The sequence below is a fragment of the Pleurodeles waltl genome, chromosome 2_2 (assembly GCF_031143425.1).
Source record: "Pleurodeles waltl isolate 20211129_DDA chromosome 2_2, aPleWal1.hap1.20221129, whole genome shotgun sequence".
Taxonomy (NCBI): domain Eukaryota; kingdom Metazoa; phylum Chordata; class Amphibia; order Caudata; family Salamandridae; genus Pleurodeles; species Pleurodeles waltl.
Window position 1 is genome coordinate 739,112,715 of NC_090439.1, and position 27,876 is coordinate 739,140,590.

The 27,876-nt window shown below is 44.6% G+C and overlaps 1 protein-coding gene across 1 annotated transcript in view; it reads right to left on the reverse strand.

The window, feature by feature from the left end:
* Positions 1 to 27,876, reverse strand: part of TRPA1 (transient receptor potential cation channel subfamily A member 1) — a 1,042,932-nt gene that overhangs the window by 276,096 nt on the left and 738,960 nt on the right. Inside the window, exons 17-18 of the mRNA XM_069220348.1 lie at positions 21,980 to 22,070; positions 341 to 400 (exon numbers count right to left, since the gene is read on the reverse strand). Coding sequence (XP_069076449.1) covers positions 341 to 400; positions 21,980 to 22,070 — 151 coding nt within the window. The remainder of the gene's footprint in view (positions 1 to 340; positions 401 to 21,979; positions 22,071 to 27,876) is intronic.

Genomic DNA, 27,876 nt, shown 5'->3' on the forward strand with positions numbered 1-27,876 from the left:
ATGGTCTGAGGCTGAGTCGCACTCTAAAGGGTGCGCCATGGTGCAGACTGAAACCGTACACCCTATTGGTAATGCAACACTTTGGCCGTTTCTTCCCATATTGCTGTTGCAAATATTTGTACATTCCACGCAAACTGACCTCTGATTGCCTTATTCGCTCCACTGCTAACAGAATGGAAATGAGCAAATACGTTGCATAATGGAGAACCTGACATAGGAAGAGTTATAGTTCACATCACCTGAACCACATACCTGTATGAGTATACAACTTTATGTCAATAAGAATAAGCTAATGAAATGCGTTTATTTCAGTCATTGAGAGCAATTGTTTTTTACTTACATAGAAATCAAGGCTTCTTCTGTCCCCTGCAGATTCTGTCCTACATCTGTCCAGAAGCCACTGGAGAGAGAAAAAAAAGAAATGTATATACATACATGAACACAGAGATCCATAAATGCAATCAAAAGCTTTCATGGCCTAGGCTGGTGTATGATGTAGCTTGCTGAAATGTACCTATCCAGAAACTAAAAAAAATGTCTGCACTCATTTTGATGGGAAATATATTTATCAGGACAAAAAATAAAGAACGAGAAGGCAGAAACTTATCTGGTCTAAATCATAAATGTACATCTGTGGCAGTATATACCTGACATGCATTTTATAGTTCTGCAGTGCTGATGAGCTGAATTTTCCACAAACAGAACCCAACATGCCTTCCCCACCATGCACTGGATCCTCTCAATTTGGGGATATATTTACCTAAGCACTGTAGAATAGAACTCACAGACTGGGGTCGTTCCCTTCTGCTATAATTGAACTTATCCAATATGTTAAACAGAGCCAGGGTAATTAAGGGGTGTTCCAGTACAGATGAAGATTCTATCGCATTGGAGCAGGACCAGCTCCATCTGGTTAGGGCCATGCTGGCTCCAGCAGCAAGTGTACAACTTCATATGGTTGGGCAAGGAGCCTGTCATATTCAGGGACTTGGTCAACTAGGCATCCATGGGATACCATTTCTAACATGACAAGACCAACACAAGGCCAATGACTATGCATTTTTCCAATAACAAGCCAAAGAAAGAAGGCTGTTAGTGGGAGGCTCTAACCTTTAACAAACCTGATTTCAAAAGCAATATCCTATGCTTAAAAAGAAGTATAATTAGCAGAAAGAAAGCAGCGTCTCGGAAGAGCCCTTGAATTGAAAGGAAATGCCCTGACAGAAGCCTTCTCTCTTTCATCTGTAGGTAATCGTGAGCCTCTGGGATGGATGGGAAATGGCGTGCAGTGTAAGGAATGTGCTCATTCTAGGGATTGCACGCATTGGTCAGATATCAAGAAGGTGACAGAAACACTGATGAATTGGGGCAAGGGTTTCACAATTTTGCTGGCAGTCATGGGAGAAGTTCCCTACAACAGGGATCCAACTAGCTTGCTACCAGAACAGAATAGTGTGTGCACATAAAGAATTTGGGGGTATGGCTTGGAGGCATTATGATAAAGAGTTTTGAAGGATAAATGCTAACAGACCAATGTTAATATGGGACCGGAGTGAAGTCAATACATGGTTGTGTTATATGAGGGTGCAAATGTTGGAAGCTTCTTCAGTGCAGCCCTTTCGGTCAGCCCAAGAGTCAACCACTGATGCGGGGTGGAAGGAAGGAAGGAATCATGCTGAGACTTTAATAAAAGGACATGTTCTAGGGACAATGGGACATGTAAGTTCAACCACTGCTGCTCCTTCTGTGGACTCCCATCCCACCAAGAATTCCAGTGTTTCAAGAAGGCAAACAAATGTGAGTGAACAGACCATGTTGGGGAAGGCCCATCCCCGGTTAATTGGCAAGCAATGGTGTCATAGTTGAATGTGTACAACAGCACAGCAACAGCACAGTCAATGTATGAGGGTTTTAAGAGTGGTTTCAGGGGGGCGTGGTCTAGCCACAGGTAAATTGTCTGCCTGATTGTCGGGCTCTGCACCCCAGTGTGTGCTCGGGGGCGGCAGCGGAACTAAGAGGACATTGGGGAGAGAGATTCCTTTCCCCCCCCCCCAGAAGATAGGGACCAACCTCTGGACGTGTGCAGGGGCTTTCAGTGGGCCCACAGTGTGATTGAGGAGCCCGTAGCCTGTAACATTGAAGCAGCCGTGGACCCGATTTCAGAATCAGCTGTGGCTCAGCTGCGCATACTGATAGAGACCCGATAGAGAGGTCTTGCGCATGGTTGCCGCAGCCCACAGAGTGACAATGGAGCCAGAGATGCAAAGGGCAGCCACAGGCTTGATTTTCAGGATTTTCAGCATTTCCAGTGTTTGTCAGCGACTTCCAGCGATTTCAGCGATTGCGACTGCAGCACACACTGGAAGAGGGGTCTCACGCACAGCTGCGGCATCGCTGTGGACCCGCATCACCCGCACCCCTCCCTTACTAAATAGGACCTCACCCCTGGAGGGGTCTGTCTGGCCTGCAGCAGTGTGGAAAACTGTGGGACAGACTTCTGTTTCCTCCATCCATGTTTCCTCACCTGCCGGGTGCCATCATTGCCCAGGGAGGATGCTAGTGAGCGTATTGACTCCCAGAGGGGCCGACCCATGACCCGGACCGCCCTTCAACCTTCTTCCCATCTCCCGGAGGGATGCATTCACCAGCGGAATGGCACACCGGTTGCCTCGAGCTGGTCCCTCATAGTCCTGAGTCACTAGGGACAGACCTCACCCGGAGAACACCCCCGCACAATGGACACGTATGTTGCACCACTGAGGGAGTATCTGATAAATCACCTACATCCAAATATATTTAAGGGTTGTTTTTTCCTGTGCCTTACTCCCCCCTTCCACCCTCAGAAGATGGTGCTGACCCCTATTGGTTGCCGAGGGGTCCAGGGGCGGACCCTTCCACCCAGTAATCTACCCATCATCGGCCTGTAGGCCAACAATCTTCATCTCCACGATCTGTGTTCATTATTGCCACTGCCTTTGCCAAATATGTGGTCCTCAGTACTGGTGAGTGACCCTACAAAACCTTTTTGAGGTGAGACAAGTGCCGCTGGGGGACACAGCTGTGCCTTGTAGATGTGGGGTACTCGTCCAGCCCCCAGGCTCCTGCCAAAGCTACCTCCCTTCTGACACTGGCCCTCTGGCTCTGGTCTCCGATGGCCCTCTTGGTGCTGTTAGTCCTCCTCTTCATGGAGATGCCCTTCGGCAACACGACCGGTAAATCTACAAGACAGCTGCTCTTCTCTGAAGCTATATCACAACAACAGCCAATGTCTTCACCAGCCATCACTCCCTGCCCCAGCTCTATAGACACCCCAGTGGACACCCGCTCAGACACTGCGTATACTGCAGGAAATCAGCGCAGTGGGCCGTCGTCTGGAAGCCATGGACTCCAAGATCACAGACCTATCTACAGACTCCAAGTCGATCCCTGCGGACATAGCTGGTTTCCAGGATAAAGTCACAGATCTGGACCACCGCCTGAATGCTGTCGAAGGTAGGATACCAGCCATGCCAGATAATGAACAAGAACTACAATTATCTGTCACAAAATCACAGACCTAGAGGATAGGAGCTAGAGGGACAATGTCCGTTTATTTGGTCTACCGGAAAACAAGGAGGGTGCAAACCTGAGGGCTTTCCTTAAAGACTTCATCCCTACTCTCATGAGCCTTACTTTTTCTCCCATGCTGGAATTTCAGCAAGCCCACAGGATTGGCAATCTCCACAAGAACACTGCCAGGAGGCCCCGTCCCATTAGAGCATGCTTCCTACGGCATGAACAGGTTCGCCAGCTGCTACTGACTGTGAGGGCCCATGCCCCATAAAACCATGAAGGCCACGAAATCCATATTTTCTGCTGACTTCTCTCGTGAAACGAATTGAAAAAGGAAAGGGTTCCTCGCAATTAGGCCCCATATGAGACGTTAAAGTTGGACTCTTTGAGCCGACCCAAATGTAGATAACGATGGATAGTAAATCCAGGGACTTTTTTGAGCCTACGAACCTGCACTCTTTCTTGGATGACTTTTCCGCCCAATCATGGACCATGAATCCGCTGAGCTGACGTCAAACCCCCCCACGCTAAATAACTCTACTCTACACACAGACACTGACCCTAGCACCCTCCGCACTTACTCTGCAGCATGGAAAACAGGAAGGTTTTTTGACCACCCACTGAGATCTCTATATGGCAGGGACATGGCCCTTCAGGCGGTGGCAGACATCACTCAGGGGTTGCACAGAGAAAAATCAAGGTCCCCTTTGAAACCTCCACCCCCTGCTGATTGATTAGCATGTTTGCTGGGGGCAATTGTTGGCCCACGTGCTGACCATCTACGGACAACCAGAATGACCATCCGCTGAATGCTAAGTACCATGCATATATACCTTCGCTGCCATCTTATTGCTATTACTGTTACTACTCTTGTTTTTGTTACTGTTGTTACTGCTGCATCAATTGCCCTGCTGTGAGTATCCCCCTGCTTTCTATTTGGGCATTCCTAGGACCAGCCCATAGCAGTCATAGTGAACCTATTATTCTGTTTGACTAAGGTCTACTGTTTATTGTACTGTTCTCCTATGATTAATATCTGCTTATATGGTCAAGGTTCTGTCTTCATGTAAGGAATGGTGCTCATTAACCCGTTTGCTCCTGCTGGGGATACCTATCCCCTAGTCCTGCCTGGCTGGAGACCACTGGGAGCCCCCCTATATTCCCAAGACTTTGGCTCTACTTCTTCATCCACATGCCCCTATCCATTAGTATGTATCTGTAAAGGCCTTTCTGCTGCCTGGAGAGCACCCTTTGGGGCACCCCACTAGTCCTAGACTGACATAACTCCCCTTATTGCCAAGACCTAAGGGCCCGCACATGACAAAATATGACCAAATTGGGCCACCCCTCCCCATCCCCTTCCCCACTCTCTCCCCTTATACCCCTTCCTCTGCCCTTCCACTTCCCTGATAGTTTCACTCACCTTCATCCCCCCACCGCTACCTCTCATCTGTGTTGTCCTATAGTCATACCCCCCCACTCCTTTCTTAGGCTCGACTCTCTCTGTAATTTGGGACCCTGCAACCACCAGGTTCTTCGACTTTATGTTTATCGACATCATGTAACCTCATGTATCCCCCCTCAGTGGATCCAGTTAGGAATATAGGGGAGGTCCTATTGTTGCCATGCCATTAGAATCACCTGCCAATCTATACCGCTAGCCAGTGTCAGAACGGTGCATGTTTACATTTCAATATACAGTTTCTTATATTGTCCCCCCTCTTGCGGATGGTGCTGCTATTTCTGCGAGAGCTCAGTGATTGTGCCTTCATCCTCAGGACACCCCGTCTTATCCTTCCCCTGCCGGCTCTTTCCTTCTCCCCGCCGCTTCTCCTCTTCCCCCTTCTGACTCTTGCCATCCCCAGCCTCATCCAAGTCTTGATTTACCCTGGTTTTCTTTCCATCGGCTCCCTGCCGCAACCCGCGTGCGCCCGGGCCGTGGGATTCACAGGATTAGACCCATGGTTTAGCAGAGTTGAGCTCACACGAGGTACTCCTCCTGATCCCACAGCAAACCTAATTTACCTCTTCCTTTCTTTCAGTAAGCCTCGTACCTTTCTCTCCTTCTTTCGCTACTTCTTTCTGTACTCTCTCCTCTTTCCCCTCTCTTTCCCCTCTCTTTTATTTCTTATCTCTGACTGGTCTGTCTCTCCTTAGTGCGACTGCAGATACCCTCCTGCCTTCCCCCCCCAATTATTTTCCTCCTTGCCTATTACTTCGACATAGATAGTCCGAATGGCCACTTCGTGCCTCATAGACCTGATAATAACTATCTCGTCTGCACGAACCCACATGACTGCTCCGGGAATGGGGACTTCCCTCTCATTGACAACTGTATTGTGGCTTTGTGCACTATATTAAAAGAAAGATGGTCTTATCCTATTTGCAATACAAGTGTACAGATGTTGCCTCCTTGCAAGAAACGCACCTATCATCCTTAGAATCTGAAAAGCTGTGCCAAGACTGGGTGGGTCGAGTGCTCTATAGTGGTAGCCCATTGTCTACGTCGGGGTTCAGGCTCCATGCTCAAGTGCAGGGTCGCGATTCTTCTTCACCGGTCTTTACATTTTGAAGTGCTCAAGTCGTGGTCTGACCCGTATGGTTGAAACACTCTTACCAAAATCAAACTCGGGGACTGAACAATCTGTGTTGGGTCTGTGTATGCCCCTACCGGGTCTAAGCATTCATTCTTTTTACATCTCAACCGTCTCGTGACAGAGATTGGAGCCTCCCAATATCTCCTAGGTGGAGACTGGAACCTGGCTCGTGATGCGGTTCTTGATCAAGCGGGCAGATTGAATATCGGCAATAACGCAGATAGAGCCTTGTGGGAGGACGTATTCTCGTTTGGACTACTTTCTTACTTCCCATCAATTGGTTCCCACAGTCAGGGAATACCGGACACTAGACGCAGCACTATTTGACCATGCTCTGGTTTTTTTGGTGCTAGACGTAGGCCTTGCTTCTTCAGGATGCAAGCAATGGCGCTTGAATGTATTGCGATACGGCACACCGCAGGGCAAGGACCAACAACTCACCCACTCTCTGACTGTCAATAAAGGCTCGTCTCTTCTCTACAGGTTTTATAGGCTGCAGCGAAGGCGAAAATAAGAGGACAATTTATGGGAGACACCACCCTCTCTAACGCCCAGAGATGCTCCCACCAGCAAGAGCTGGAGGGAATTATAGCAACTTGCACCCACAACTACACCGTGTCTCCCTCCCCAGCCACGCAATGACGCCTCAAAAAGGCAAAAATGGAACTTAATGCTCTATATACCTCCCAGGCAGAGTATTCACTGCAAAGGATGAAGGTTAGACATTACGAGCAGGGAGAAAAAGCAGGCCAACTGGTAGCAGTGCTAGCCATTCCTGCCGTAAGAGATGCAGAAGGTACGCTACTCACACACCCATAGGACATAGCTTGTGCATTTGGGCACTTCTATCAGACACTTTACACTCCCGAAACGGAAGCCATGACAGACTTGCTGCGTTTTTTGATGAGGTCCACGTACCTAGTTTCACTTTGGAGGGTAGAGGGCTACTGAGGGGAGAGATCAGCAAAGAGGAGATAATGCAAGCCATATCCAACTTACCCTACCATAAGGTGCCGACAAGGATGGATTCTTGGTGAAATATTATAAATGGACGGGAGTGGAAAGTGTGGACTCCCTATATTAAGTGTTTAGATGCACAGAAAGTACAGGCTTCCTGAACCCTATTTCTAATACAGTGTCCAAAGCGGTTCTACCGAAATCGGGGAAGGACCCGTTATTGTGCAGCAGCTATCACCCCATTTCCTCCTCAATGGGGATGTCAAGATATTGGCTAGAGTCTTGGCGACCCACCTCAAAAAGGTTATACTGTCCCTTATCCACCACACCCAGGTGGGATTTGTACCTGGGTGGTCCTCTAGGAATTACTTACGTACTTTAGCACATGCACTCTGGACCACCAGAGACTCTAGAGAAGAGGTCGTGGCTCTCACACTTAATGCTGAGAAAGCCTTCGATAGGATTGAATGGTGGTATCTCTTTGAGACACTTTGCTTTGGTTTGGTCTGGGAAACGGGTTCACGAACAGTTCATTGGTTATATGATTCACCCACTACGCAAGTCAACTGTGGGGGATTCTTCTCAGACACGTTTTACGTTAAACGAGGAACTCTACAAGGCTGCCCGCTGTCACCGCTGCTATTTCTCTTGGCAGCTCTCATCCGACAGTCACCCCTCATAGCCCGTGTCCCCATACTGGGAGAATGCTCCACGATCTACTTATAGGCCAACGACATATTACTCATACTCACGGACCTTACACTCTCCCTACCAGCACTACAAGCTATTGTGGCAGAATTTGAAGCAATATCAGGGTATAAAATCAACTAGGATAAAAGTGAAGCTCTTCCCCTGTCCCCGGTGACTATGAGTGCAGCTCTAGCGGCCTTTCCAATTTCCTGGAAACAATCACACCTTAAAGACCAAGGGATCTTCGTTAATAGGGGCTTGGATCAGATCGTGCAGGATAACCTGGAACCACTGCTCGCTCGCACCAAACAAGATTTTTAGAAATGGACCTATTTGGGGCTCAGCCTTATGCATGGTAAGCTTGCCACAATACACTTATGTCCTTGGGATGTTACCGCTGCAAGTACACCTGCCAATGCTCAGGACAGTAGATAGCTGCATACATGCATTTCTATGGCACTCAATTAGACCACGACTCTCCAAGGCTATACTCATTGCGAGCCGGGAATGCAGAGGAGTGGGATTACCTTCTGTGGAACACTACACACAGGCGCTACATCTTTCTCAGCTGGCCTTCATGCTTACAGATATTCCAGACCACCCACTATGGGTAAAGGCAGAACACACACTATCACATATGCCACAAGGCCTAGATGTGCTTTATGGTACCAGAGCTCCCTCGCCCCAACCTGCTCACCCAGTGATGCATGCCATGCTGCAGTCTTGGCATTGGCTCACTGCCTTCTGGGAGTGGACCCTCGGTTTCATACTCATACGACACTATGGGGTAATACTGGTTTACTAATAGGGAGTGAAGTGGTTGATTGGGAAGACTGGTGGACTAAAGGCATCTTATCTATCAATCAACTCCTGAATAATGGGATGCTAAAGCAGTTTCTGGCATTACAAGTTGAATTTGAGCTCCCCAGCCACTATTCCTGGCAATACCGGCAGCTCTCACACTGCCTTCTTAGCCATATGGGGACCTGCCCATGGATCATACATCATTCTCCAGTGCTCGACTACTTAACAACCTGGGGTTCCTTCCGAGGTGTGACATCGGGTTTGCACAACCTGCTAAACTGGCACTTATTCTCTATGCCCCTCCTAATACCCCTCAAGGCCAAATGGCAAGCCCACTTACAGGTAGGATATGATACGGAAGAGTTGACTGCCCTATTGGAGGCGCGGGAATGGGGAGCTCGGGAGGCTCAAATGAAATTCAGATATTTTAAAACCCTGCATGATGGGTACTGGATGCCCCAGAAACTTAGAACAGCAGGACTATTGCCCCATACGAATTGCTGGAGCTGCCCCCCACCCGCGTTGCGACCTACTACATAAACTTTGGGATTGTCCAAATATACAACCATACTGGAAGGCAGCTGGTGCTACACTGAGGGGGTTTTTGCCACTACTGCCTTCTCTTCCAAAAACGTTGGTCCTTTTGCACGACACTAGCGAAATTCAGGGCCTGCCCGAACAGAACTCCGCCTTCTGCACACGGCGCTAGTGACAGCTTAACTTTGCATTCTCAGGCACTAACGATGTCCCCCTCACACGACAAATGGTTGTCAGCAATGTTCCAAATAGCTGCCCATGAACACATTATTTATAACCTACATGATAGGACAGAGGTATTTCTGCAAACATGGGCCTCTTTCCTCTGGCTCACTGATGGCTGAACCTCACATTCATCATTCCTTCCTTCCTTCCTTCCCTCCTACTCTTTCACTCACTCTCTCTTCCACTCCCCTCTCTTATCCCCCTCTTTTCTCCCCCTCTATTACCCCGATCTCTCTCTCTCTCTTTCTGTTTCGCTCTCTCTCACTGTTCCTCTTATATTTCTCCTTCTCTTCCACTTTATCTTTCTCTTTCCTTCTCTCTCTTTCTCTTCCTCTCCTTCTCTCTTTTCTTTTTTTATCTCTCCCTGCCGTTTCTGCTCTCTTCTCTCTTCCCCTTCTTTATCCCTTTTTTCTTCTCTTCTCACCTCTCACCTCTCTGAATCTCTTGCTCCTGATCCTCTTCTCCCCACCTATTATTTCTCTTCCTTTTTCAGGTACCTGATTCTACCCTTCATCCCTCTCCACTCTTTATCTGCTGCATAACCATTTCCTTTCTTTCCATAATAAGATAAGAGATCCCAGCGATAGACATTGTCCTTCTGACACCCCCACCCCCTTCGTTGCACCGATGTACCTCGCTGTGATTCCCACGTACCAATGGCCACAGACTTGTTAGTGCCTCCCTCCCACTGGGTAAGCCAAATAGAGATCCCTGGGGCCTGCTGACGATATGAGTCATAGCGTTGAGCCTTGCTCTGTCCCTACGCCGGCGGTCGGCATTGACACCTTATGATACCTTGCCTTTTCCTCTGTTGGTGTATGTCTAGGGCCTTGTACATGCATTTATTTTGACGCTAATCGGGCCTTACCGCCGGCTAGTTTCATTCCTTAAATATGATGCCCGGCTGCCATCCATGAATGGCGCTAGCCGATGGTAAACTTTTTGACCAAACCTGTGCTAATGCAGGTTTGTGTCAAAAAATATAAGTCAGGGCCTTTGTGCCTTACTTTAGGGTCTTTAGGCATTATTATTATTAATTGGATGATTTCCTGCTTATAAGTCTTCTGAGCAAAACAGGATGTAGGGAGGCTTTGGGAAAATTTCAAGGACTAACAGAGGCATTTGGGGCTCCCCTCACCCAGGCAAAAACATGTGGCCCAGACACAACAATTGAATTTCTTCGGATAGAGTTTGATCCCAAAGCAGGTGTGTATAGGCTACCACAGGAGAAGAGTGAAGCATTCACAAGGGCCCTGAACAAGTGCCTTGTGGTCAAGAATGTGATGTTGCATCAGCTACAAGTTTTAGGGGGTCAGCTACATTTTGAGTTGTGCATCACACCCATGCCCCCCCCCTTCTTCTGGTCTCCTGCACAGGCCATGTCTGGTTTGAAGCGGAAATACATCACACAACACAGCAAGGTGAGGCAGGACATGAGGATTTGGGAGGCATTTTTGAAGGACTTCAATGATTCAGTGTGGTGTGGCCAACCCTCCCAAAGATCAGTAACAAGTTAGGTTTGTTTACAGATTCAGCAGGCAGCGTAGGTTGGTGTTCACAACATTGGCCACCAGACTGGGTTTGATCAGGACTGGTTGCTAGCATAGGTTTCTCTGAGCTCTGTTTCATTTTGGTAGCCCTCACAATTTGGTACAACTGGTTTCTAAACAGGGCGGTTACATTCTGGTCAGACAACGTGACCGTGGTCGAGTGATTAACCAGCTAACAGCAAAGTGTAAGATGATCTAGAGGTTGTTGAAAGAAATCATATTGCTATGTTTAAAACTCAATGTCACTTTTAAGTCTAAAACATATACCTGGCATATTGAACAATTCAGCAGATGCTGTGTCTCATTTCAAGATGCAGGTTTTCAGATACTACCACCTGGAACCAGCAGAGTTCCCTTCACTGTTCCAGGGGCAACTCCTGAAGCTAGATGCCCCAGTCTACCAAAGCTCATGGCTGCCAGCTCAGCTCCAAAAAAATGAGCTTGGCCTGTGAGGGGCAGTTTGCAAATACTGCAGGTTTCAAAGAAATGAGGGGACGGGTGACATATTTTCATCTGAGTCTGTAATTGCATTTTTGGAATCACTGGGGAAGGAGGGCAGGGCGGAAATATATTCTAGACAGCAAACAGCAGCCGCTTCATCTTCACCAGAATGCGTGGGCTCCTTGACGGCACCAAAGTATTAATTGTGAAGAAAGCATTGAGGGACTGGTAGATACTAGAGGGGAACAAACTGGATAATAGGTGTCCCGCAGAACCACTAATGTTGGGGAAGATCATAATCACCCTTGCCGAGGTTTGCAGGTCTTCTGCAGAAGTGCACCTTTTCAGAGCAGCTTTGGGCTTGGCATTCTATGGGGTGTTACAGGTAGGTGAGCTGGTGGCATGTAGCAAGAATGACAAACAAGGTGGTCTTCAGGTCTTAGATATTGGAAGGCCAAACATCTCCCTTGCAGTGACCATTACTCACCCAAAAACTGAGCAATTAGGTAGAGGAGAGCATGTCATGCTTATCAGGGCACCAGGAAATGAGTGTTGCCCAATAAGGAACATGGAGGCTTACATAGCACAAGCGGGCACACTGCTTACACATGAAGATGGAACACCACTCACTATGTTTGATTTTGCCAGGATGCTCAGTTTGGTGCTGGCGGTGGTGGGTTTAGCACCTGCAGAGTATAGCCCTCACTCCTTTAGGATCGGTGCAACTACTGCAGCAGAGAGTGTGGGCCTGGGAGGGTAATCGGTCCACAAAATAGGAAGCTGGAAGTCTGATTGCTATAAACAGTATGTGAGACTGACTATGCTATGAGGATGTGGCAATATTCTTCTGCGTTTCCTTTTCTGGTGCTCTCCTGTAGAGGCAGGCACACTAGAGAAGTGCTGGTATTGAGGCATTCGTACGGGAAGCGAGCACAGGTCCAGTATATAGGAGGGGACTACACAACACCAGTCGGACTGTCAGGAATTCATCTAACTTTCTGTGTCAAGGAGGGCAGCGTTTGGTGGACCTGAGATCATCAATGGGCAGATTGTTGCCAAGGAGGCTTCCTCGTCTGGAGGCACTAACGGTTCATTTGGGAGGGAATGACTTGGCCAACCTAGGTCACAAGGACTTATTTGAAGTCATAGTTTCTGAGGTGAGCCGACTGTCTAAGAGATTCTGTGAGACCACAATAGTGTGGTCACACATTGTGGCGAGAAGGCAGTGGAAAGGTGGTAAGTCTGTCAGGGCCATTAATGAGTTTGCAAAATGTGACAAAGTTATGGAATACCGCTAGGTTTAAATCAATACGCATAGTTGCATCAAGGGTGAGCATTTTTTCTTGTAGGATAGAATGCTCTTGTCCAAAGACAGCAATGCAATGTTTTTCAAAAATTGTCTGGCTTGGCCCACCTAAGATACTTTACAGAAGGGAGGGAACCAGATAGTAAGTGATCTATGCTGGCCTGTAGCAGGTGAGGTCATGATTGACGGGGACTCCTTGCGTTACCTGCAGCATCTTTTTATAGCAAAGCAATTACTAAAACAACAGCATCTGAGAAGCCTCAAAGGAATGTTGGAAGCAATTTGTAAGAAAGTTGCAGGGCTGGGCGCTGGGGGAGGCTGCTGACACACGGTCCTTACCTGTCACCACCTGCGCAGGAGTAGTGGGGCACAACATAGCATTGGCTCTATGGGAGAGAGAAAAGTTTATGCAGGAAATGTCTGAGGTAGGTATCCTAGGGGCAGATCGTCCCCCTGCATGAGAGCCCCCTGCAGGAAGATGGAATCTCCCATATTGAGACTCGTTCCCTCCAGTTAGGGGGGGTGGAAAGGAAGGTTTGAGGTCCAGTCATGATCTCACTCAGATACTGTTTTTTTCTCTTCATTGCACAAAAACAAGTAGCTATAATTAGGAGACTCCAATGTATTTGAGACTTTGTTAAGGTCAGGCTCCATTTATAACAATCATGTAAACATGAAATGTGGTTACTCTGCACATATTTGATGCAGTGTTTATTAATTTCTAATATAAAATAATGTTTTTTAATGTGATAAATCAAATACAGCCTGAGATCACTTGATTTCAACTCCAAACCGTGAGCTCAGGCTAAGTATGTTTTTTTACATGTCAGTTAGGTAGCAGAGTAGTGGTTTAGTTTACATAACAGGGACGTTGGAGCCTTCCCGGCCATATACATACTAGACAGGGTGGACCCCACTTGCAATTACTTTTGATTTTGGCTCTTGAATCCTTTCTGGAGAGATTAAACCAGAATGCTTCTATTAGAGGGTTTTTGTATCGAGATGAACAAATTAAATATTCACCCTATGCAGATGATGTGTTAAATTAGAAAAACAATGTAGACAATCTTTACCTTATTCCTTTGAAAAAATGTTACTTTGCAGAATATTAAACTATAAATTAAATAAGGACATGTCAGAAATTATCTCTTTGAATACATTTTGTTTGAAAGATATATGTGATCACTTTAGTTGAGTATAGAAAAGGGACAACATTAAATATTTGTGGCTAGGATTCACTAATGATATTAAAGATACAATTAAATTAAATCTGGACTTACCACAAAAAGAAAATAAATACCCTTATTGAATGCTGGTCTCCACTACTTCTTGACCAAGACTGAGCACCATACAAATGATGTGTTATAATGTTTATGATCTGTAAGCTACTGATTTAAGAAATCTCAGCCTGCTTTTTGTTTTAAAGAATATAGATACATGCTTGATAACATTTCTTTGAAAATACACTAAAACATCCCATGAAATATGGTGGGTGTTGGTTTCTAGCTTTTTTCCTACATGCCTTTTCCCTTGGCACAAGCAGGACACTGATTTGTTGTCCTTTCATTCAGCAAGTTTTCCAATTTGAGTTCAAATTAAAAATGCCCTTATTCACTTTTTACTTTTAAATGATTTATCACAATGACAAAAATACCATCCCATTTATCTTTGCATGTCTTTAATAATATGTGTACAATAGGTCAGACAATCATTGGTTCTGGTGTTTTGAATAACAATCAAAGCTTCAATAATTTATGTAGTTTTATCTAATAATGAATATTTGAGGGTCCAATCTTTAAATAAACAAATTTGGGAATCTGAATTAAACGTTGAATGATCTATTAATATTTGGTATTCCATCTGAAAAAGAGATATTAAGCATCAGTATTTGCTAGTATATCCAAAATCTTTTTACACAGAACCTTTATCACACCCTCAATGTTATTTAAATTACACCTCTCTTTAGATTATTTGGGTTAGTCATGTAAAATTCTACTTGTACATTGGCTCCCTTATTTCCTGAATTTCAAGCTCAAACTTTTAGTTGGAGATTTTGTGGAAAATTAATATAATTGTAGGTGTGAATGTTCAATTTAGCTATGGCAATGATTTACTGGAGGGTCTTTTAGATTAATCAAAAACACTTCCTATGAAGGGACGTATTATTGATTTACTTTTCGTAATTGCTATCCAACATGTTACAATTAATTGGAATGATAATAATATGTTAGAAATGGGGGTCTCTAGATAGCAGGGGTATGCACCCAGTCCAAGTAGGTACCACACCACGGGTCAAGGTAAGCTAGCTACACACTAATAGATTACCTGTGCTCAACCTTCTGGTAACTTGGAACAGAGCATTCAGGCTTATCTAAAGAGGCATTGTGTAAAATATTTGTGCAACACACACACACAGCAACACAAGGAAAACACCACAAAAGACTCCACATAGGTTTGGAAAAATAGATTATGCCTTTATAAATAATTCAAGACCAAAAGGAATGAAAATCCAATCAGTACAAGCCCAGATATGATTTTTTTAAAGAATAAATGTAAAAATAGTGCTTAGAATTAAATAGCACTTTAAGGGTTACTCAGGGTGCTTTAGCTCTGGTGGTGCCCTGTGCAACATTCTTTTGTGTCACCCCCCTATGACCTCCTCCTTGCATTCTCTCAATCTCACCTGGCAAAAGTGCCCAATATCTCTCCATAGCCCCTCTTTTACATACATTACATTTTAAAGCACTGGTAAGGGCTGGCTTTACTAATCTATTCAGCTATCCACATGAAATACAAATCTATTCTTTACAACAGGCATATTAACCCTCTAAGGTACTTTATGATGAACCAAAACTGCTACTAAGCAAAACTTCATCTCTATCTCTAGCAGGAACATTAATCACAAGAGATATCATGTTTTTTTTGCTGCCTGAAAGGTGGCTGCACAAGGAACTCAGCAGAAGGTGTTTTGAAATTGTAAATGATTGCTAAATATAGTGCCCCCCTGAGGTCAGTGCCCCCCTTTCAGGTCAGCACCCACTGCGGCCACACCGGGCGCACTGCCTTGAAGGTGGCCCGAGGTTACTTGAGGTCATGCTGGACTGGGGCAAAGTCAACAGATCAAACTGACTGCAATGGAAAGCAGGCTGGGTACAGGAGCGATGCAGGCCTAGGGAACAGAGTTTCCTGATCCTGGTCACAAACTGGGGATGTGTTAATTTTCCTCACGCAGTGCTGGCGATGCATTGGTTCCAAAGGAAAAGCGCTGGTGTGGTGATACTTCGGTTCCGAATATGATGCACTGGGTTTCTCCATGCAGTGAAGGGATGCGTCAATCTTTCTTCAGGAGTGGTTGCTATGAGGTGATTCCAATGCAATGTCTTTGCATTGATTCTAAAGGTGATGAACTGGGTTTCTCCACCAAGTAAAAAGATGTGCTGATGTTCCTTCAGCAGTGGCAGTGATGCGGTTGTTCTGATGCGGTGATGATCTAATGGGGAAGAGCTGGTTCCAAATGTGATGCATCGGTTCTGCTCCTGCAACAGCAACAATGTGTTGGTCATACCTCTTGCAGTAGGCGAAGCGTCGCTTCTCACTGGAGCAAGTATCTGGGTCCACTTTCAGTGAACCAGGCACAGAAGCTGGGGTAGAGACTTTGATATCTCTGAGTCTCCAGCAACAGGAAGCAGACCAGCAAAGCCTTGGAGATTACTGTGGGGGTGCAAGGCAGAGTCCAGCTCTTCCTCAGCAAAATCAGAGAGCAGCAGGCAGCAGGACATTACAGGAGAAAAGCAGTCATTCTAGGTATTCAGTCCAGCAGAGTAAGAGTCCTTAGTGCAGCAGAGCAGTTCTTCTGACAAGGTCCAGTTTTAGGTCCAGATGTGTCTGACTTGGTGTGGTCAGAGACCCAGTGTTTATACCAAAAAGTTCCTTTGAAGTGAGGTGACTTCAAAGAATGGTCTTTAGCATAAGGATCCTTTCTTCCTCAACCCTGGCTACGCACTATCAGTGAGGGGTAATCAGCCCTTTGTGTGGGGACAGGCCCTGCCTATTCAAGTGTATCATCACCTCCCACCCTTCCTGCACAGAAAGAACCCTTAGAATACAGATGACCGCAGGTGAGCATTCAGACACACCTAACCTTCCTGTTTTTGGGCCATGTAGAGGGAATGTACATATTGTAGCTGCCACCCACCCAAGGCATATATTGGAGACAGGCTGCATGCACCCAGAGGTGTAAGACCAGAGAAATTCTCACTTTCTAAAATTGAGAAGGTGCCAACAAGGGACTTATTTGCAGCACAAATAGATGTAAACTAGTTCCTTAATGATTCCAAGAAGTTCCAAAAATAACATCTAAATTGAATAAAATAAACATAAGGATATTTATAAATCAATGAAACACACCTGAAGCAGTAGGTGTATGAACAAAAACCTCTTATACTAAAATCAATTTATAGGGGTACACAAAAGCCAGTAACGGATGAATACATTCTTAAAATTGCCAGTGGGCCATCACTACTCGGTGGAAAAGGCCCTATTACATCACACTCCTATGACACTGATCTTGCTCATTTAGAAAGACTAAACAAACTCATTACAATAGAACTGCATGCTAAATGTTTGATTGCCTTAATGCAAATATAATTTCTGTAAATCTTTAGGTTAAGAACATACCAATAATTTTAAGGGAAAATAGCAAGTTTAAAACTGGCTTTAGCTTTGTAGGCTATAAGTGCTTGAGAACCTGGATGATCCTCAGTATTGAAACAGCATTACACCCCATTAAAACACTTTTCAAAGAAATTGATGAACTAAAAAAGAGGATCAGTAACAATACTTCTTTAGCCAATTCCAAAGTCCCTCCAGATATGATTTATTCTACCATAAAAGAGTTTGAAGCTTAATCCATCAAGACGCTTGCTCAACTCTGGGAAGATGCTCTGTTCGCCTGTAATTTTCATCACTCAGTTATGATTACTCAGCCAACTGACGCTCGTGAGTCACTAAGGTTCAATTTGGCAGTTAAAGAATCCATGCCAGGATGGTTACATTGCCCCTTAAATAGTACTAAGGGGACATCTATTCTTTACATAAATCTCAAGTCTTGATGATGGTTTCACCGACATTTTCAACCGGGACTGAAACATTGACAAACAGCTAATTTTGAAACTCAACTTGGAACTGTGGATCATCATTGTATGAACAATTCTTTGAGACTCTTCATTTGAGTGGGTCATGGTTACATGGACATTTGGTTAAATGGAACTTCGGTTGCATCAAGGCCACATTGTCTATGTAATTTTGCAGTTCTGGTTTTTGTACCCCTATGAAATGATTGTGAAGATCCTTACATTTTTTAAAAAATATAAGAGGTATTTTTAATACACCTGCTGCTTTAGTCTTGTTTAATTGACTTTATACATTCTTATATTTTTTTAATTTAATTTGGATGTTATTTTTTGAGCATCTTAGAATTGTTAAGGAACCAGTTTGAATCTATTTTTGCTACAAATGAGTCCCTTGTTGACGCCTTCTCACTTTTGTAAAATGTATGCTCAAGCCTACAAGGGTGTAATGGGTTGTCCTTTTATATTTACCACTTTCTAAAAGTTACATTTCTAAAATAGTAATGCTAAATCCAACTTTACCAGTAAAGAGGATTTATCATTACCATTCCAATTATATGAAACATAGTATAGCTACTTCTTCTCAATTAGGAATTGCAGCTTAAAAGTGTATTAAGGAATTCCCAATGTTAACCTACAAAAGGTGTAAGCTTCACAGTAGTGAAAAACAACTTTGGGAGTTTTTCACTACCAGGACAAGTAAAACTTAAAAGTAGATGCCCCAACATTTAGTCACATAGCACCCTGCCCTATGAGCCACCTACACCTACCTTACAGGTGACATTTGTAATAAAAGGGAAGCTTAAGGCTTAGCAAGGAGTTTTAAATGCCAAGTCGAAGTGGTCGTCAGGCTGGACAAACAGGCTCTGTAGTGATAGGCCTGAGACATTTTTAATGGGTGGCAAAACCAGTGCTGAAGGCCCACCAGTAGCAATTACTTTACAGACCCTGGGTATACGGTATACAACCTTACAGGTGACCTCCAAGTAAATTATATATGCCAATTGTGTATACACCAATGTTACCATGTTTACGAGAGATGCACATGCATTTTGGCACTGATCAGCAGTGATAAAGTGATCAGAGTTCCAAGACCAACAAAAAGAATCAGCAGAAATATGAGACAGGCAGACAAAAGGCTTGTGGGAAGGTCACCCTAAGACTGACAGGTCTACAGAATATATCTTATATTGCCTGGTGGAAAGGTAAATGTTTGAATCATAGGTTTTAAGCCTCCTTAAGACTGTAATTGTTAATTGGGTACTATATGATTACTTGTTATATTACCAGATATTGTTTATAAGAATTGTATGTCTTTTTACTTGAATTGTTTAAATTGATAGCATTTGGATTTATTAATAAAATACAATACTACAGAACCTCATATTTAACATGCCAAGGATATGGTTCAGAGGTTAGCCAAACAATAATGTATTTGTTTTTGAGCGGGTTATATACTTTTTGCCATAATTACATTTCCAACCCATAATTTAGGGGACAGATAAGAAAAATATAATTTAAAACAGTTTCCATTGTGTTCTTCACTACCAAAAAGATGCCAGAGACATCATCAAGATTATTCATTGGAGAATGGCAACATCACACATTTCTGGATAATAACAGAACTGCTTTGTCAAAAGTGACCAGTGGAATAAAAGGACCAATTTTCCAAAATCTTTTCTGTACCTGCCTAGTTTGTCCCAGATGTAAACTACGTAGGTTTAATGTTGGCCTTGAGTTCTTAAGATATAACATTGGTTCTGCCTATCATGTCCACAAGTTTCCTCTGGTAGCAAAAGATGGCAACACCTCAGTTTATAAAAGTGTGCAGTATAACATTGAAAGTTTTAGGAATTAATGCACCTCAAAATTATAATTAACAATATATCATATAATTATAATAGTTGCTTGTAATGCTGTGGAGAGGAAAGAATGTATCGCGAGGACACATTGTCCTCTCCTTTGGAGTAAGAGGAACACTAGTATGAGGAGCTATATTCTTCATCTTTTAATGACACTTTTTTATTTCATTCCTCTAAAAGCATTATACCTCCATTTGAATTTAGCCCCTGTATTTAAACTAATGTTTCTTCTTTTCCCCATTCAATCAATCAAGCAAACATTTATAGATTGCAGAAAATCACTCTTGAGGGTTTTGAGGCACTGGAGCTGTATGTGCTGCGTGGAGATATGATCATTCAAACATCCCTCTGAATTGCTGCAGTGATGGTGTGGTCCTGAGGCACAGGGGGAGTTGTTCCAAGTCTTGACTGCCAACTGTGAGCAGGAGCCTCCTCCGCGGTTTCCTCAGCATGTCCTTGGGGTGTCTCAACAGGTGGAGGGGAGCTTATCAGCGGTGTCTGGTTGGTTGGTGGAAGGTCTGGTGTTTGTTGATGTATGCTGATCCTTTCTTGTGCAGGGCCTTGTAGGCATGGGTCAGCATCATGAACTGGCATTTCTTCTACATTAGGAGTCAGTGTAGTTTCTTCAGATGGGGTGTGATGTCAATCCTTCCAGGAAGGTGGTGTTTGAGTCCTGCCACTGAGTTCTGTATTGTCTGGAGTCTCTTCAAGAGGGTACACTGATTTCTACATACAGCGTGTTTCCGTAGTCCAGTCTGCTGGTCACAAGGGTCTGCACGACAGTCCTTCTGGTGTTTGCTGGGAGCCACTTGAAGATCTTGTGGACCATGCAAAGGGTGTGGCAGCAGGCGGATAAGACTGTGTCAACTTGTTTCTTCATGGATACTTGCAGGTGTGGCCTTTTGGGGCAGGGGAGTGTGCTGAGCTCCGCGGGCCCTCATGTGTCAGTCCATGGCGAGGTGTTGTTCCCAAAGATGAGGACTTCTATTTTTTTCGGTATTGAGCTTGAGACAGTTGTCTTTCATCCAGTGTGCTACATTCATCATGCATCTGTGGAAATTAGCTTTTGTGGTGGAGGGTTCTTCGGACAGTGAGAGGATGAGCTTTGCGCTGTTAGCAGAGGATATGATGTTGAGTCCGTGTGATCTGATAGTGAGGGCCAGGGGTGTCATGTAACCATTGAAGAGGGTCGGGCTGAGGGACGATCCTTGGGGGACTCCACAGATGATCTTCTTGGGCTCTGAGGTGAACAGTGGGAGAGGGATCCTTTGGGTTCTGCCAGTGAGGTACAAGGTGACTCATTTGAAGGTGTTTCCTTGAATCCCAATGTGATGGAGTCTGTTGATGAGGATGTGGTGGGAGAGGTTGTTAAACGTTGGGGACAGGTTCAGGAGGATGAGAGCTGCTGTTTCTCCATGGTCCAGGAAGTCTCGGATGTCATCTGTGGCCGCAATCAGGGCTGTCTCTGTGCTGTGGTTAGCTCAAAATCGGGATTGCGAGGGGTCCAGGAGGTTGTGGTCTTCTAGATGTTGGGTGAGGTGCTGGCTGATCACTTTCTCAAGGACGTTTGCTGGATAGGGGAGCAGAGAGATGGGCAGTAGTTGTTCAAGTCAGCTGAGTCGACAGATTTTTTTTTAGGAGGGGACTCACTTCAGCATGATGGCTCTTAGACCTGAATACCAGTTTTCTACTAGTGTACATGGTACGTTTAGAAAACATGACAAGAATAGCATAATTATGGTCTTTAGCATTCTTAACTGAGCGTTTAATTAGAATAAATATACATGTGTGTATGTATAGGTTTGCAGTGTTTTGACATTCTGAGGAAAACAACTAGTTACTCTGTCTTTCTCTGAATGCAAAGTTGTGGACATGGATAGCCAAATATATTCAAATGTTTGCTAAAAATACAACCCTCTTGCTAAAGTTGCACTGCATTACATGAAGGTCTCCAGTAACTGAGAAACTTCACCAGTAACTGAGAAATTTCCAATGAAGTGTGGCCAGTTGTGCATCTGAACTTGTAATGACCTTGCATTGTAAAAACACACTTTTGTGGACTGATGAATGTAAAAAAACCATTGGCACCAGCTCAATATTATATTTTATACTGGTTGCTTGTGAATTCTGCTGCAGATTTGCTTTCACCAGAGCAAACTTGCTCAGTTGATTCTATATTGCCTGTAATTGCTTCTATTTTTTTTCAGGATGACTTAGAAAAACCTATGGGCACATTTACTATGTGGTGATATAGGTTTATAGAGAAGAAGGAACAAACATTGCAATCAACATAAAGGTGGTGTATAAAATAGTCAATGACCATACTTACAGTGAAGGCTTCAGGAAGATGTTCAATCATCTCCAGTATAGGGCATTTAAAATGAGAACGATGGGAAAATGTCACCATTATTTCTGGCAACCTGAAACGTAATATGACATCTTTGAATATGGGAAAGTATGTTTTACTCTTGTTATAATTCACTGACCAAGAGTTGCATGTTATGTTAAATTCCTGTTAATACATTGTTTGCATTTCATGCAAATAAATGGGAAAAATGCTGGTAATCAAGTTTCCATCAAACTTTATGACTTTGGTTGTTTAGCTGGTAATAACTAGAATGCTTTTTCCATGCACAATATGGTAATAATAATACTGAACTTTGATAATGTAGTAATGGTTTATTTAAAGAAGCACAATGAGAGGATATTGTGGTAATTCAATTAACATATATTAATCTCTAAATTAGACCCTGTCATCAAAAAATAGTTGTCTTGTCTTGCTTCAACTATAACAAAAAACAAATATCTTAGGCATCCAACACATTTTACTAAAAAGTAAGGGCCCGGTCCACAGAGGAAAGTTAGTACAAAAGGCTAACTTTATTATTTTTTGGCATTCACAAAGGTAAAGTTAGACCAAAAGTCTAACATAGAGAAAAAGTCTAGCATTTTTACTTGTTGGTATCCATAAAGGTAAAGTTAGACCACATTTCTAAATATACTATTAGTAGAGTAGGACTTTTAGTCTAACTTTACCTTTGTGAATGCTAAAAAGTATTAAAAGTTAGAATTTTAGTCAAAGTTAGACTGTTGGTCTAACTTTACCTTTATGAATATCGAAACGTAGTTAAGATACACTTTTTGTCCAAGTTAGACTTTTGGATTAACGTTACCTTTGTGAATTGTGTCCTAACATTTTAAGACAACAAGAGACCATCCACGAAGCATCACTGTTAGAGTATATGGTTAATTGATTATGGTACACCATTAAAGCTACTGATGACCAATTAGGATTGGAAATAAATAATCAGGAATGCACACTAATAGACACAACAAAGAGAAGGAACCCAGAGAAAGTGATCAATTTAACGAAAAATGTGTATGTTCATATGTAACAATGCTTATTGTCTGGACACTTAGGCCCATATTTATACTTATTTAGTGCCGCATTTGTGTCATTTTTTTTACCCAAAAGTGGAGCAAACTTATAAAATACAATTATATTTTGTATGTTTGCGTCGATTTTACGTCAAATAATTACACACCTGTGGCTCTAACAAAGTATAAATATGGACCTTATTTAGTCATTCACCCTTTAGTTAGTTCAGAATGTTTATTTTGAAGAAATTTAGAAATATTTATGCAACCCTGCAGAACATTCAGGTACTCAGAAAATATACCACTGCAGCATCAAGATTGGCCTGAAAATCATTTGGGGTTGGCTTCAGATATTAGTTCATCAGTTTTTTAAAGACCTTAATTGCTTTGGAGAGTTCTTCTCTTCCTTTGCAGTTTGAATTTCTAATAATAAAACATTGTGAGATATCACATCAATACTACAGAGAAGAACATTCTTTGTCTTTTCAGTACTTTTTATGATTATCAAACGTAACACTACAAGAGATATGTGAAGATGGAAGAAGAAACAAACACTTTGCAAAATAGGTAAGGGGAAAAGAACAAAGGGCCAGATGTAGCAAACTTTTGCGAGTCGCAAATGGCCAGAATCGCAATTTGCGACCCCGCAAAAGTGGAAATGGGATGCAAAAATCCCATTTCCGACTCACAAAATGCAACGCGAGCCATTACAGACTCGCAAAAATAGCGACCCCATTTTGCGACCCGCAAATAGGAAGTCGCAATTTGCGAGTCGCAAACCAAATGCAATAGCCACTCGCAAATTGCGACTAGGCGCAAAAAGCCCATTTTGCAATTCCAATTTACCACTAACTCAGAGCAGGTGGTAACCAGAACCAAAGTATAAAAGGAGAACCAGAAGGCACCTGGGTTACTCAAGATGGTGGAGATATATGTGATAGGAATGAGGAGGAGAGCCCACGCCGCACAGCAGAGGAGGAAGAGGAGCCAGAGACAGGAGAAGATATACAGAACCAGGCAGACACTTTTCCAACAAACAGAGGAGGAGATATATGATAAATATAGACTCAGCAGTGCAGCAATACTACATTTAATAGATTTACTCAATCCGCAGCTTCAACGCCAGACTGTGCGCAGCTGCGCCATCCCTACGCATGTGCAAGTGCTATGCTCACTGCACCTCTTGGCCTCGGGTAGCTATCAGGGGGTCATTTCTGTGGCAGGTGGGGTATCCCAAAGTGCACTCTCACGGTTCTTTAGAGCATTCCTAGATGCCTTACTCACACACATGTCCAGATACATATACCTACCCAGGAATGAGGCAGAAATCATCAGCACCAAGTTGGAATTCTACAGGATTGCCAACTTCCCCCATGTCATAGGGTGTGTGGACGGATGTACAGATCTGCCCTCTTGCAAATCTGGAATATCTGTTCCGCAACAGGAAGTGTACCCACTCACTGAACATCCAGGTGGTATGTGACGCCCATTATGTTATCACTGACATGGTTGCCAAATTTCCAGGGAGTACACATGACTCCTACATTTTCAGGCACAGTGGGATACACCAACGCCTAGAACGTGGGGAGTTTGGAGACGGATACCTCCTAGGTATAGCTGAATACACCTTGCAGACATACACACAGGTCAATGTGGAAACCATCTATGCCCAGCTAACATTGTACACTTTGTGCCAAACAGGTGACAGTGCATATGCACTATGACCATGGATACTCACCCCGTACTTAACACCCAGCAATGAGACACAGAGGCGATACAACAATGCCCATAGGAGGACCCGAAATATCATAGAGAGGACCTTCGGACTGCTGAAGTCAAGATTCCGATGCCTCCACAGAAGTGGAGGTGCCCTCCAGTATAACCCAGTAACAGCTTTCAAGATAGTTGGCGCATGCGCTATACTCCACAACATTGCCACCAGACGTGGGCTACCTCTCACCCCAGAAGACCCAGATTCGGAGGATGAAGAGCAAGTGCTACCACATCGCCATCATGGGGATACAAGCATTGCAAATCAAGGCAGACTGAGACGGGACCACATTGCAAACCAATACTTTGGAAGGTACGTGCTAACTGTCACCACTCTCACTAATGTCACACACAAAGAGTCCAGGTGTGAAGTGGAACTAACGAGAAAGTTTAATAATGTGCACCAAAAAACTATATACATTAACTACAGTTCAGGGGCTGTAAAAGTCCACCTGGCATGAGACACATTGACCTCATGTGCCCCTACTCCAGGACAGTGCGGAGCTCACACTCTACACTGGCCTCGGCCAGCATGGCTGGTGCCTGGTGTGTCAGCAGTGCCCTGCCTTGCGCTACCACTGCGCAACACCCTGGTGTCACTGGCTGAGACACTGCTGACGGTGGAGCCCTCCTCGCTGTCCTGCAGCGTGTCAGCCACGCCCCTAGCCACCTGCCGTGCCTCCATTATATCTACGGCATGGCTGAGACGTCCCAGTCCACGTGCCACATCACTGGCAAAGTGGGCCATGTCTACCTGGAGGCTGACCGTGCGCCGTGAAAGGCCAGTGGTGGTCACGGCCAGCCTGACGATGGAGGCAGACATTCGGTCCAGCCGGTGCTTTAGCTGCCTGTCACAGCGCCTTGCACCCTCTCTCTCTGTTATGAGTTCTGCTACCAGTTGTCTCATTGAGAGTGCAAGGTCGCTGACGTGTGTATTGAGCTGTTGCAGCTCTGTGTACCAGCTGCATGCCACTGTTCTAGTTTTGCTCCATGCGCCGCATGGCCCCTGATATTCTCCTAATCTCCTGTGTCTGCAGGCGCTGACCCCGTAGGAGTGCAGCCTCGGCGACCGACATGGAGGCGTCCCCTGACTCAGCCTGCAGCACTGGATGGACATTTACATGTCGCCTGCGACGCTGTGGAGGCTCTGTGTCATCTACAACGGCACTGTGGTTGGGACCAGTTGCTGGTTCACTCACCAGTATGGCAACTGGTGCATCATGAGGGGACAGTGTGCTGGTGGTGCAGGTCCCTGTGGTGGCTTGTCCTGAGTTCTCTGCAGGCTGGTGGCTGACCTGTGGCCCCTGGAAGCTTTGCCTGGAGGTGTTGTCATGTGGGTGCCCTGTGCGAAATAGGGAACACACTATCAGTATCTACCATCTGTTATCAACTTCCTAATAAACTGTTGCCTATCAACTGCCTACTTGACTACATTGCCCATAATGCACCATTCTGGTGGTTGCTACTCTGAAATGGAGCTATTTTGGTTGTGCAAGCTGCTGTGTACTAGGTGGGTGGGGGTATGGCATATATGGGTGTACATGCATGTCTCATGGCACTCACCGGTTGATGGTCCTGGCTCTGAAGTGTCCAGCTCTCCCATCCCGCAAACTGCCTCTTGCTCCAAGGTGTCCTCCACTCTTTCCTCCAGGGGTGTGGGTGGTGGTACAGTGAATGGTCCCCCTCCAGTGCCCCTCATCTCCCGGAGCCGCTCTGCCACCCTCTCCTTTGTCCAGGAGCGCAGGTCATACCACCGTTTTTTTAACTCTTCAATACTCCGGTGGCTGACACACATGGAGTTCACCTTGTCCTGGATTTCTGTCCAGATTCTTTTTTTCTCCACCTCTGGCACACTGAGGGCTGCCCTACCAAACAGTTGTTCATGGTGCTGACAGCATTCCTCAGTCAGCACCTCCAGCTCTTTTTCTGCTAATTTCAGTTTGCGCTTTCTTGGTGTCTCTGCCATGGTAGCTGCTCTTCCTCCTGTTTGCAGTGTAGCAGTTGAAAATGGGTGTGGTCCTCCCTACTCCCAGGTGTATTAGTAAAATGCCTGGCTGTGATGTCATCATCAGGAGCTAGGAAGTGTTTTCCAGAGTGTTCTGCTGCACCTGCATTCAATTTCCAGCACAGTCGCAATTTGCGACACCCATTCGCAATTTGCGTGTTCGTTTTTAGCGCGGTCGCAAAAAGCGACCTCGCAAACAGCAGACTCGCAATCTGCGGTGTGACTTCATTTGCGAGTCGCAAATTGAAGTCGCTTTTTCTTCTTGCATGCCATTTAGCGAGTCGGAAATTGCGAGTCGCACCGACTCGCAATTTCCGACTCGCTAAATTTTTCCTACCTACATCTGGCTCAAAGTATCTAGAAAGCAGGAGTCACAAAAGTAACCAAACTTAAATAACTAGCTAATCAAACTGTTGCAAGGATGAAAAGAATCCAGTAGAAGTTGATGTTTATGACGGATTTCTATGCAGCACAGCATCCAACCAACTATCAGTCTCTGCAGCTGCTAGAGATCTCTCTTTCCAGTTTCTACATTCCGAACAGTTGTAACTATGCCGTCTGGTACAACTGAAAAGAATAAGTAACCTAAATGTGCAATGAGTCTATATATAACACATACCTGAACATACCTACTTACAAATATATTATCATAGAATATAACACATCTTCCTTCCTAAAAGAAAGAAAACACTCATGATACAAAATCCTTATGTATCCCTGGGGCACGTCTTACCCGACTTGTTTCTTGTACTCTTGATGCCACTGACTCACATGGAACCATTTCCTCACTCAACACCAACTCTGCTTTGTTCACAATTTTTTCATCTGTGGTACATCCTTCGGACCATTTAACCCCTTCGCTGCCAGGCCTTTTCCCCCTCCTGTGCCAGGCCTTTTTTTTGGCTATTTGGGGCAGTTTGCGCTTAGGCCCTCATAACATTTTGTCCACATAAGCTAGCCAAGCCAAATCTGTGTCCTTTTTTTCCAACATCCTAGGGATTCTAGAGTTACCCAGACTTTGTGGGTTCCTCTGGAGGAGGCCAAGAAATTAGCCAAAACACAGTGAACATTTC